General features: G+C 29.2%; 1 protein-coding gene across 1 annotated transcript; it reads left to right on the plus strand.

Moving 5' to 3' along the window:
• The first annotated feature begins 6,417 nt into the window (after window positions 1-6,417).
• On the plus strand, window positions 6,418-7,567 carry LOC131647007 (uncharacterized). Its single transcript, XM_058916922.1, has one exon. It carries the CDS (start codon window positions 6,433-6,435, stop codon window positions 7,360-7,362), a length of 930 nt encoding a protein of 309 aa, XP_058772905.1. The 5' UTR covers window positions 6,418-6,432; the 3' UTR covers window positions 7,363-7,567.
• The last annotated feature ends 6,361 nt before the right edge of the window (window positions 7,568-13,928 follow it).

The raw sequence follows: 13,928 nt of genomic DNA on the forward strand, positions 1-13,928 counted from the left end.
AATAATAATTTAAATTTAATTTGAATATTTGAAAATAAAAATCTTGTGTCTCAAATAAAGATAATTAGTAATTAAAATAAAATGATTATTTTATTGATAGTGTCCCGTGAGAAAAATAGAAAATTTTGACATTTGAAAATAAGAATTTTGTGTCTCAAATAAGTATAATGTCAACTAAAACAAAATATGTATTTTGTTCATAGTGATCCGTGAGAAAAGTAGAAATTTTGACATGTGAAAATAATTTTTTTAATAATTATGAATCATTTTGACATTTGAAAATAATTTTTTTAATAATTATGTTAATTCAATTTATTAAAATTGTGAGCGAAAAAATTAAAATAAAAGTGAAAATATTGGAGAGAAAAATGCAAGAGAGAAAGAGAGAGAAAAGTAAGTAGAAATGAAATGATAAATAAATGTGGAGAGAGAAGTGAGATAGAATAAGAGTAGTGTAAGAAAAATAAGAAAATAAATATGAATAAGAAAGTTGAAATGTAAGAAAGTAAGTGTAAGAAAAAGAAATGTGGGGGAAAATTTGAAATTTGAATGAAAAGAAGAAAAGGAAAAGGTGAGGATATGTGGAAAGTGTAGAAAAATAGTTGGTTTATGAAATGACCAAACTAACCCTTGAGTAGAAAATTAGTTAAAAAGGAAGGGCAATAATGTAATTGTGCAGGACTATTATTTTGATTGCTAGATAGTAGATAAAATAAAAATTATAAAATGTCTAGTTTTGTTAATGATTTACTTATGTTAGTTAACTTAGATATATCTGAATATGATGCTGTTCAGTGAATAAAGAAGAATCAAAGGGATATAGGTAGAATTTGGAAGCATGATATGTTGGGGCTATTGATTCGGGGGGTCAACACGAGATAACATTTACGTCGGAGTCTTTTCTTTATGAGCAACGATATACTCACTCAAAACCTTAGAGTGTGTTTGGATGGAGCATTTTAATGAGGGAAAGTAATTTTTTGAGGGAATTGAAAATGATTTGACCAAAATCCATTGTTTGGATGAAAAATATGGAGAATTGTTAAAATGATGTAAATTTGTGAAGTATTTTATTCAAGTTAAATTTAAAGAATTTCAAATGACACCAAAAAGTAAAGAATTTGAAATTGCTCCATAACTTGAGTGTTAAATTGTTTATTGTTAATTTTACTAAATTTGCAAAATGATCCTTATATTTTATTAAAATTATAAATTTATCCCAAAATTTTTCATAAAATTGCAAATAAGTCCCTAATAATTTTCCAAATTTACAAAATGATCCTTAAAATTTTCAAAAATTGCATATTAGTCCCTAATTTTCATATTTTAAATTTGGCCCAAAAGTTTTAAAATTGATGAAATTGACCAAAAAAATTTAACAATGAATCATTTTAATACTTCATCCAAACAAAAGAATTTAAAATTGAATGAATTTCAATTGAATCATTTGAATTACTTAGAATTTTAAATTCCTTGAAAATTCTTAATTACCTCATCCAAACACACTCTTAGAGTGTGTTTGGATAGAGCATTTTAATGAAGGAAAGTAATTTTTTGAGGGAATTGAAAATGAATTGACCAAAATCCATTGTTTGGATGAAAAATTTGGAGAATTGTTAAAATGATGTAAATTTATGAAGTATTTTAATCAAGTTAAATTTAAAGAATTTCAAATGACCCCAAAAAGTAAAGAATTTGAAATTGCTCCATAACTTGAGTGTTAAATTTTTTATTATTAATTTTTTTAAATTTGCAAAATGGTCCAATATTTTATTAAAATTATAAATTTATCCCAAAAATTTTCATAAAATTGCAAATAAGTCCCTATTAATTTTCCAAATTTACAAAATAGTCCCTTAAAATTTTCAAAAATTGCGAATTAGTCCCTATTTTTTATATTTCAAATTTGACCCAAAAGTTTTAAAATTGATGAAAATGACCAAAAAAATTTAACAATGAATCATTTTAATACTTCATCCAAACAAAAGAATTTAAAATTGAATGAATTTCAATTGAATCATTTGAATTGCTTAGAATTTTAAATTCCTTAAAAATTCTTAATTGCCTCATCCAAACACACTCTTAGAGTGTGTTTGGATGAAGCATTTTAATGAGAGAAAGTAATTTTTGAGGGAATTGAAAATGATTTGACCAAAATCCATTGTTTGGATAAAAAATATGGAGAATTGTTAAAATGATGTAAATTTATGAAGTATTTTAATCAAGTTAAATTTAAAGAATTTCAAATGACACCAAAAAGTAAAGAATTTGAAATTGCTCCATAACTTGAGTGTTAAATTGTTTCTTATAAATTTTTCTAAATTTGCAAAATGGTCCAATATTTTATTAAAATTATAAATTTATTCCAAAATTTTTCATAAAATTGCAAATAAGTCCCTAATAATTTTCCAAATTTACAAAATGGTCCCTTAAAATTTTCAAAAATTACAAATTAGTCCCTATTTTTTATATTTCAAACTTGCCCCAAAAGTTTTTAAATTGATGAAAATGACCAAAAAATTTAACAATGAATCATTTTAATACTTCATCCAAACAAAAGAATTTTAAATTGAATGAATTTCAATTGAATCATTTGAATTGCTTAGAATTTTAAATTCTTTGAAAATTCTTAATTGCCTCATCCAAACACACTCTTAAGGTGATAGGTGTATGAGTCATCTCACTTATAAAGTGCGAGTCTATCCTCTATGCTTTCCCTCAATCTGGAAGCTCTTTCATCCACATTATGGGCACTTGCTATATATATATATATATATATATATATATATATATATATATATATATATATATATATATATATATATATATATATATATATATATCCCCTCGATTATATTAATAACCGAGAGATAAAGTAGCGTCTAAAAAAAGTATGCGGTTGTTGAGTATCAAACCTACTACAAGTTCAGCCTTTTTTCTCGGTGGAGCAATACTCTAGAGGTAAAATGGATACTTTTTATGATGTCATTCGTTACCTTGTCTTTAAAACCGAGATAACACCTCATATTCAATTGAGGTTAAACATGTTTTTTCTAGTAGTGAATGTTTCTATATGGACAAATCATATTTATTGTCTCCCACAATAATTGTTAGATCATGAAATGTGAAGAAGATCCTTTAAGACCTTAAGAAGATGATGAAACCCTACTTGGTTCTGAAGGATAATATCTCAATGTGACTTGAGCACTGATGTATCTTATTAATTATATACGATGTGACATATCAATTTATGTCATTCGATGAATATATAAGTGGAATGTTATGAATAATATATTATAGATGCTAAATATGTTGTCTTTCAATTAATAAACTTTATGTTGTGTTATAAAACTAGAATTTATTGGAGAATCGGTGGAGGCTCTGGACAATGGGGGACCAGAGCTTCAAATGCGGTGGAGGAGAGGCTAACTTATAAGGTTAGCACTCCACGCTCAAGTCAGTATGTGAAGGACACGAGAGAATGAAATTTAAATTTGAAATTGTGTATCGGAGATTCTTCGTATGTGTCCTTTATATAATGAAACGATTATAACAATTTGCTATTCTCTAGGCGTGTGGTGCAGGAAATCGTTGGATGTATCCTGAACTCGAATTTCCTATATTTTTTCTTAGGATAGTTTTACTCTGCTATGAGCAAATTTGAGTGAATCACTATTCTCTTTAGAGATTTTGATTGGCCCAAAACAGTTCCACTAATAAATAATGACTCTTATTTTATATCAAGTATGTTTTTATCTCATTTGTGTCTATGAATAAGATTCATATTATGATATAAATATTATAATATAAATAAATGCTTGCAAATAATAATATGATATAATTTCTTCTATTTTTTTTTATATTAAATCATATGCTTAAATAGTCTTTTAATCTTTCTAAGTTTGTATGTTTTTAATTTTTGTCTGTATTTTATTTTTTTAAAATAATTCTTAAATGTCAATTTTTTTTTTTGGTTTTATTCTTTAAAATTAAAATCCGCACGGACGTAAAACAAAAACAACCAATTTAAAGATTAAAAGATTACGGAAGCCTAAATCATATTTACTCTTGTATATTTGTTTTTGATTAATTAATCTAAATATGATTCCAACTAGCTAGTCAATTTAGATTAAGATGAGAACATAAGTGGTGACGTTAATTAACAAACTAAATCAAGCATAGACTCCATCCATAATTGTTAATTCCGAATACGGTGACCTGATCAGATTAATCTTTCAAGTTTAAACTTATAAGGCAAATCTATTTATTTCTTGAACTAGTCTTAAAGTTAAAAGTTAAAACGGTATCCATTTGACTATTTTTCTTCTGGATTTTCCTATTTTCCTCAACTCCTTGACCCGTGTATTCTCTTTTCCTTTTCTTTTTTTACACGGAGAACGTGTCATTCAGGCCAATTTATTACATCCAAGCCATCAATCTTATCAGAATAGAATACTGTTTCCTCAGATAACAATCAGAAAAAACTAATTGTCAAAAATTAAGATATAAAGCAAAATAATATAGAACGGTCGTAGTCCTAAATATAATATAAAATGAAACTAGTCAGAGACTAGTGCTTCCGCACGGGTGATTTTTTTTCTGGTGTAGTATTTTTTTAATGATAGGAATAATATAAATAAAAGGAATTATAAGCAATATGCATAATTAAAATGAATTGTTTTACTTGAATAGAGTTAAAGTTTTATTGATTGTTCTGTTATACTCCCAATTCTTTGAAAACCGAATATCCATAGGAATGATTTTGAAATTTGAAAATAAATACTTTAGTTTTCAAATAAAAGTCATTATTATTTAAAATAAAATAGGCATTGTATTGAAAGTGGCCCTTAAGATTAAACATTATTATCGTATTCATGTGCTAATTTTGTGTGTAATAAAGAACCATATAAAAAAGGACATGTGAGTTGGAGAAAAAAATAAAATTTTAACAAATGCAAATGTAAAATTTTAAATATAAATGAAAAATATGAAATAATTTACTTAATTGTAAATTTAACAATAATTATATAGAAAACAATAATCCACAAAAAAATGTTTAAGATAGGTTAAGAACACAATAACAAATTTGGGTCAGGTAATTTAACAATTAACGGTCCAACAACAATTAAAAAAAATGATATAGATCACTATGGTTTAATTATAAATGAAAAATGATCATATAAATTCAATTATATTAAATAATCATATAAAAAAATACTATAAGATGGAGATAATAAAAATAAAATATTAACATCTAAAAATAAAAACTATCTCTCAATTAATAGTAATTGTTGATTAAAATAAAATATCTACTATGTTGATAATGACCCGTGAAATAAAAAAAATCATTTGATGTGATATAAAATATATTTAAAAACAAATGTAAAATAAACAATAATCATGGACATTTAATTGTATTAAATAATGATAAAAAATCGTGAGATGGAGAAAAAAATAAAAATAAAGATATTATCTCTCAAATAAAGACAATGATTGATTAAAATAAAATAGACATTATGTTGATAGTGACCCGTGAGATAATAAATAAATAAATAAATAGAGAAAAAAATTAAAATGAAAGTAAGAAAGTGTGAAAAAATGTGAGAGAAATTTGAAATTTTAATTAAGATAGAGAAAATGTGTAATGATCGATTAAAAAAATTAAATATTGTGTTGATAGTGGCCTGTGAAATAATTAAATATTTTTGAGAATAATAATTAAATGATCGATTATTAATATTTTTTGTGATAATAGATAAATGTAGAAAAATTAAAATGAAAGTATGAAAAAATAAAATGTGAAGGAAATTTGAAATTTTTAGTAAGATTAAAATTTAAAAATAGATTATTAATATTTTATGTGATAATAAATAAATTAAGAAAAATTAAAATAAAAGTAAGAAAGTGTGGGAAAATGAAATGTAAAAGAAATTTAAATATGACTTCCATCATCCTTGGCTTACATGTGATGTCATCATTCATGCAATAAAGTTGTAGGGAAAATGTTATTTAATTCGGACCAATGAAAAGCTAACACTTGGGACATCCATTCAATAAAGTTGAAAGAGTGAATACTTAATTTGTTAGTTACAAAAATGACCTTTTATTAGTGCAAATAAATTTTAGTAAAAGGGTAATTTAGGCAATTTGGTCAATCTATTATTATTGAATAGATAGTAGATAGTAGATAGTAGATAGTAGATAGAAGTAGATAGATAGATTTGGTAAATAAGGTTTGATATTTTGTGGCACTTAGCCTTGAAACTTGAATTGCAACGCCAACAGTAGTAGAAGAAAAGTTATGAACAGAACAGAAGTACCGTCCACGAAAAGTAATGAAATATTAGGTCATATTGGTAATTTGGACATGTTAAAGGGGAGTATTCATTATGCGCACCGAGTCTGTAAGAAAAGAAAGAAAGCACCTAGAAAATGCCAAATAGAGAACAAAGGCCATTACTGAAAAATGAACCCCACAGCTATCGTAATCCAATACGTCACACATTCAAAAACGAAACAGGAAAAGTCAACGATCTTGTTCCCCACGACACACCCATAAATATAACACCCAGCACCCGATTCCCATTCCACACTCCAACGACAAACACAACAATAAACAACAACTTCACATTCACAAACACATACAGAGAGAAAAACATACATAGCAACAACATGAAAGCAATGAAACTAGTTTGGTCCCCAGAGAGAGCAACTAACTCATACATCGACACCATTGAAGCAGTTAGTAGCAGTAAGTCCCAACTTTCCAATGAGTCCGGCGTGGCGGAGCTTGTATCCGCCATGGCAGCGGGATGGAACGCACAGCTGATAGTTGAAACATGGTCACGTGGCGGAGTTATCCCAACGAGTGTTGGTTTATCCATAGCAAGCCGTCACACAGGTGGAAGACACGTGTGCATAGTTCCTGATGAACGGTCTAGATCAGAGTATGCAAAGATCATGGGAGAAGCCGGTATGTCGCCGGAAATTATTGTTGGTGAACCGGAAGAAGTGATGGATGGTTTGGTCGGAATAGATTTCTTGGTTGTTGATTCTCGGAGGAAGGATTTTTCAAGAGTTTTGAGGCTTGCTGAGTTGAGTGGAAAAGGTGCTGTGTTGATATGCAAGAATGCCAATTATATTTCTAAGATGGATTCTGGTTATATATGGTGGAGCGTGGTGGCGAGGGGATCCAGACGGCTTGTTCGTTCGGTGTTTCTTCCGGTGGGGAAGGGACTTCATATGGCGCACTTATCGGCGGCCGGTGGTGGTGAGAACTCGCATAAGGGAAATGTTATTCCTAACCGATGGATCAAACATGTTGATCAACGGTCAGGGGATGTTCACTTTATTAGAAAATGAAAAGCTTTCTTTCTATTTGTAAATATATACAGTGTAATAGGACTAGGAGAAAACTCTAACATATCAAACGGAACCGTATACATTCGTGTGAACATCCCTACTTTTATCTACTCGTAGCTTCATATTCTCTTCTAGCTTCGCCTAAATGTATCACAAATTTGTTTATTTATTCAATTTCAATGAGATAAAACCGTTAGGATGTTTGCCTTCTCCTTAAGAGTAATATCAAACTATAAATGTTTCTGTTAGATATTCTTCACGCAAATAACATTACGGGAGTCTTGAATAATTCCTCTAATTTTGGTAAGGAAGAGTCATGGTATGTGATTTTCTCCGTAAGAATTCAATCTATCCCAATCGGTTTGAAAGAGTATGCGACTTTTTCGTACTAATTCAGTCTATTCCATTCGGTTTGAAATAGTTATAGTATGTGACTTTTTCGTAAGAATTCAGTCGATTCCATTCTTTTTGAAGCATGCTTTCTTTTATACTAATTTCATTAGCATAATATGAGACCGGATATCAATGCAAATAAATTCTAATTAAGGATCATAATAATCTTTTATCTGATTTTTAGTATGTTATGGACCATAAATATTTGTTATGGATATATCTCGGCCTTGGGATAGACCCTCTTTGTTTTTCCTTTAAAAAAAATATATTTTTCTTTGTATTTTTAAAAATGAATTTTATAAAATTATTTTTAAAATATTACAAATTTTTTTATATTTACCTTTTAAAAAATTAAAATACTAACTTCGATATTTTATAATATAAACACACATTATTGAAAATCAAATCATAGTCGAAGTTGTAATTTTTTCAAAAAATTTTATTATAAAAATAATTTTTATAAAAATCTATGAAATAGTTTCAAAACTAAATGATTTAATGAAATTTTGATATCCAAAAAAAAAATTCAATAAAATTATAAAATATTTAAATAGGATAAGTATTAAAAACAAATTTTCATCTAAAGATGAAAAGTTCTTTTATAATTTTTTTTACACAAATTTATGTTACACTACAAAAATTATTTTAAAAAAAAGCAAAAACAAACAGGAAGACTTGAAAAATGAGCCATGCCTGACTTGGTTATAAACCCAGCCCACCAACCTTGTGGTTAAACGACGATTCTAAGATATACACAATTTCTCAAGCATGATACATGGAGAGGCGAATTGCTTAAGAGTAAAGTCATTGAGACTAATATGAACATCTTAATCACCCGATTTGCCAACTTTAGGGTTAACAGACAATTCTGGAATGTACACAGTTTCCAAAGTATGAAGTTTAAACAAACAAAGTGCTTAAGAGCAAAGTCATCCGGACTAATTCGACCATCTTACTCACCCGACCCGCCAACCTCGTGGTTAACTCACAATCCCAAGAAGACGTACAAATGTAATTTAAAATTTATTAAATAGTATTGCATTTAAGAAATTTATTAATAAATAGTTAATATGTGATGCTTTCATCATAATAAGGCTTGTTAGGATGACACTTATCTCCCCCTCTAACATTGAAAATTTAGATAACTTTTTTGGTAGGTTCAAAATTCTATTGGTCATGAATGTGTATTTGAGTTATAATTAGATACCATGGATCTGAAGAATTGCTCAAAAAACATGCTTTACGATCAAAACAACAACTTTTGTAACAAATAAATCATTTTCAAACTCAAGAATACCGACATGAGATTAGAGATATGTTACAAGTCTACATGAATTACATAATAGTAAAGTCCAGACAAGAAGTTAATGGTGGAGAATATGGAGATCGAATGATCTAAAATAGGGTGGTTGAATAGTCTGTTTCCCTAAAACTATTTTCAAAAACATTTTCTTTTACAAAATCAGAGTTTTAACAAATGATGCGTAGATAACAAGCGGGAGCAAAATATAAAAAATGTTTTGAAAGAGATAAACACAACCAAGATAAGTGAAGTTGTTTTGGAAAGCAATACAAAAATTTACCTAATTCATTTTTTTACATGTAGTTCTAATTGAGTTCTGATCAATCGATTGTCAAATCTAAAGTTAAAACTACTTACAATTATACAATAAATCACTATAAGTAAGGTAAAAGATCAAATAATATAGTATTCTAAAAATGAAAAACAAATTAAAAAATGCAATATTATGCTGGAATGTAAAAGAGGCATGGAGAAGAAAAATGTACATCCGATTTATAGTGGCTTAGCGCATTCGTCCTTAATAGAGCTTAATCTACTCTTCAATTATTTCACCATTGAAAATTTGAAGGGCATTTCAATATTTGTAAATTTGGTAGAATAGTATATTTGGTACAATAAATAATCAACAATGTTGAACACTACAAGCCTATTGCTTTACCCAACACAAATATATATATTTTTTCCTTTCTATAGTAGTAGAACACTTAATACTCTAATATTTTCAAGATCTTCACTTTTCTTGACCCAACAATCATGGTGGACACAAAAATCATGCTCCAAACTTTTCTTACGCAACAACCTTTACTCAGTCCTACATGTTCCTTGTCTGAGCATTTGTTCTACACAAAAATGATCAGACAACTCCCAACTTTGTTCTACAATAATCTTTATTCGATTCTACCGAAGTATTCCATGGAGTATAGATAAACTCTTCTCTTGCTGGATGTTAATCCACAAATACCATAAAAGCAAAATGATTCTTTATTCTGATACAAACAATAAAACCTCACAAAAAACATTAGATTTTATAATGTACCTTGGATTTAGCACTCAAAGTCAATCTTTATAGTTGAGCATCATAACCATGGGTTCTTAGTTCAAGATTGAAGATGATGAATGTTATCTAAAGAATCTCACACAATACAACTGAGATATCACAAGATCAACACTCTGAGAAGTTTTCACAACTCCTATGTGTTTTCTCAATATTTTTCAAAATATGGATTTGATCTCACATCAAAGTGAATTTTTATTCGTGTATGGAAAATGAAAAAAATGATTTGAATAGGTATTAGAGATTAGACACAAAAAGGTGAATAAAAGAACAAATGATTTGAGTTATATCATGAAGTTATGATTTGAATCAATAATAAAAGACTTAAATCAGTGTAGTAAAATGAGGAAGTTTCCATTTTTTATTTGAATCATATTTTGTACTTATGATTCAAGTCCAACAAAAGTATGATTCAAATCATGGTTGTTTTTAATAAATAGTGTATTGTCATGATTCGAATGAAAAGTCCTTGTGATCTGACTCAAGGAATATTGTGATTCGAATCACGCATGTCCATGATTTGAATCAACTTGACAAGCGCAAAATCCAAATTTTAAATTGATGTTTAATTTGAATCAGCCATATGCTTGATTCGATTCAAGCTTTTAAAAATCATATTTTAAGTTTTCTAACTTCGACCAACTTGCTCGAGCTTAAAACACACATTAACACATGTTTAAATATAATTTGTTGAATGAGAGAATAACCCAATGTACATTTCTAATCAAATAAATGAATAATACAAATTACAATAATAATAAATCAAATTACAGATAACATAAATTAAATAGGACATCAAAATAAAGATGATACCAACTGAGCAATTTTAGTTTCTCCCAATTTTATGTTCGGAAAATTGATATATTATTTGATCTGAGCAATTTGACTTTTGATTATTGCTCAACTTAAAAATCATACATAGCTCTTGAGCTCTTAAGTATAGTGAATAGGAAGATTTATGAGTTGATGGTTGTCATCAGTAAGGATGGAAGCACTTCGACCAAGAGTCCAGAGAGACCAATCCTCGGATCTCGTGTTAATAATAATATTATAGGGATCCCAAATGATATTTTTCCTTTCGTAATAATGACCATAATTTCCAACTTTGGCATATCCATAGTACTTATAAATGGGATTAAAGAAGAAGCTAAGAAGTTGTGGCCATATGAAGGGTCCAACCTATATGTCTTCAATGATACTGTAATTGTTCTTAGGGATACATTAAGCTGATGGTCACCTTGGGAGAAAGAAGGGACAACAAAACTGTCAATTCTCAATTTATGGTAGCACACTACATCCTAGGTCGGCCTTTTGCAACAACCTTGGATGCATTATCATCCTCGGTCCACCTCAAGATTTAGTACCACAATGTTCATGATGAGCATGTAATGATAAGTGCGGCCCTATTTGGGGAAAAGAGGATCCATAAGGCTTTCTAGCATGACAAGAAAAAAAAGGTGAAAGCAAACTCATGGAGACCAATGTAGCCTCCCTGGTTGGAAAAATGCAAGACATGGTTTTCCAACCTTCCACTAGTAAGGAAGATCATCTCGTCCAAATGAGCCAAAGTGGCTGATCCCCAAAATGTCAAAGCTAGATACCACGTCTCCCGTGGCCAACAAGTAGTGGCTATACTACTTAATCAGTTCCTGGGTAAAAGCGACAATGCATTATTATAATGTGTTATGTAATTCTATTAAAGTAAGAATAAATTTATACTAAATTATATATTTTCTTGTGATTATTAAAGCTAATAATGAGTTCAGGCTACAACCAAAGAGATTAAAGCAACGTCACAAAGACTCAGGGGTGCTATCGCAAACTTCTTAAACATATGAAAAAAACAATCAAAACCCCAGAATACCAATGCACATACTTACAAAAAGAAATTAATCCACAAAGTGGAAAATATCGGCTCACTCCCCCCTTGGTAAGCTAGCCACTTCAAACAGAATGGTGAGGCTGCCATACGTAGACCTCAGACCAAGTATTCACATGGGTGCATAGAAAGGGTATCGATCATTGGTCGAGAGCGTTCCCTAGAGACGTCCAATAAACTTTGAGCACAACCTAAGAAAAAAAGTTACTTTCCATACAAACAAACTTGGGACCAGAAACAACACCACAAAAACAAGTAAAATATGAGTTAGTAGCAAACTGAAATATATATTACACGACAAGAGTAACAAAGATTTACATATATCGAGTACACACGCACCGTGTCATACCCCAAAATTTGCCCTCATATATTTGCAAATGTCACTTTATTTTGAATAAATGACGTAGCACAGTTGGTAAGGATTTGAGATTAAAAGGTACAAGAGCGAGAGGTCCCGGGCTCGAATCTCACTTCTAACTTTAATATTTGGGCACCCCCCCTAAACGTGTCATACCCCCTGTAATATTTGGGCACCCCCCTAAACGTGTAAAAACCAGGGGGGAAAATCAAAAAAATATATTTTACAGGGGGGTAATTTTCCCTCTTAGGGGGAAAAAGACTTACAATTTTAATATTACAGGGGGGTAATCCAATTTTTTTTTAAAAGGGGGGTAAACCGAATCTCGCTACTATTGCAGGGGGTGAAAGCCATTTAATCCTTGATTTTTTTATTCCATATTTATTGACCTAAGTTACACTATAAATATCACTAATTTTTACACATTAGGCATTCACAACAATTCTCTAACCCTTATTCTCACTCTTTCTCTCTCTTCTCACAAACACAAAAATTATTTTCTCCTCCTTCTCTCTACGATCAAACTTCACTTTCTCTCATGAATATCATAACAACTTCATAACTTGTTGAAGAACATCAAGAACACTTTCAAAAAAAGAAAAAACTCAAGAACTTATATCTTCCTCTCACTGTAGAACCGAGTGGTTCAACGCACATCTTTCCTCCACAAACCGCCATCGAAGCCCTCAGGTGGTGTTGTTTATTTTGTTTTATTTTTGCTAGCTTTTTATTGGTTCAATTGATGGCCATGGTTATTGTTTTGAAAGTGTTGTTTTCTTTTGATTTGATTTTGTTTGTGTGAATGGAGAAGAGAGAATACATATGGGGAAGAAGATGAAATCACATGGAAAATAATCTACCAAAGACGTAGAAGAGGAAAACAAAAGAGAAGCAGAACTTAGTCAGAACCACCGAATCAACCAGATCCGCATCACTCCTTCAAGCCTCAACCGTCGGCGATCCATCCACTAACACCAAAAGCACGTTGGCACAGCTGGTGGCATACAAGCGCCGATCACTTTCTCAACCCGGGTTCGACCACCAGGTTTACCCTTTCTTTTTGTCAATTTTTCCTTCTTTCTTCTTTCTCTACAATTTTCTTTATTTAACCACATAATTAAAATCAACCCATAACTAATTAGAACTAGGAATAGGGTTTAAACTATTAATTATTTTTTCTTTCACCTTTTTGTTTAATTAATTTAATTTTAGTAATTAGGTTGTTTAATTCATTTAATTTCCATAAAATCATAAAATCACAAAAAAAAATTAGTTTTAATAGTTAATTTGATTTAATTGTCTTAACATTTATTTTAATTGACTATAATTAGGATTAGATTAGATTTTTTAATTAAGACTAAATTTCAATTTAAAATTTAATTAGATTAGATTTAGTAATTAGAATATTTTTTAAAATAATTAGATTTAGGTTTAATTGATTTTATTTTTAACATAATTTTGATTAATTTAGTAATTAGGATTTGATTAGATTTTTTAGATTTAATAATTAAAATCAAATAGAGATTTAATTAGATTAGATTTAATTTGTACATAATTAGATAATTAGATTTATTTTCAT

This window comes from Vicia villosa, linkage group LG2, assembly GCF_029867415.1.
Source record: "Vicia villosa cultivar HV-30 ecotype Madison, WI linkage group LG2, Vvil1.0, whole genome shotgun sequence".
Taxonomy (NCBI): Eukaryota; Viridiplantae; Streptophyta; class Magnoliopsida; order Fabales; family Fabaceae; genus Vicia; species Vicia villosa.

Excerpts from the sequence above, each read along its gene's own strand:
- LOC131647007 (XM_058916922.1), top strand. The coding sequence starts at position 6,433 with ATGCCAAATAGAGAACAAAGGCCATTACTGAAAAATGAACCCCACAGC.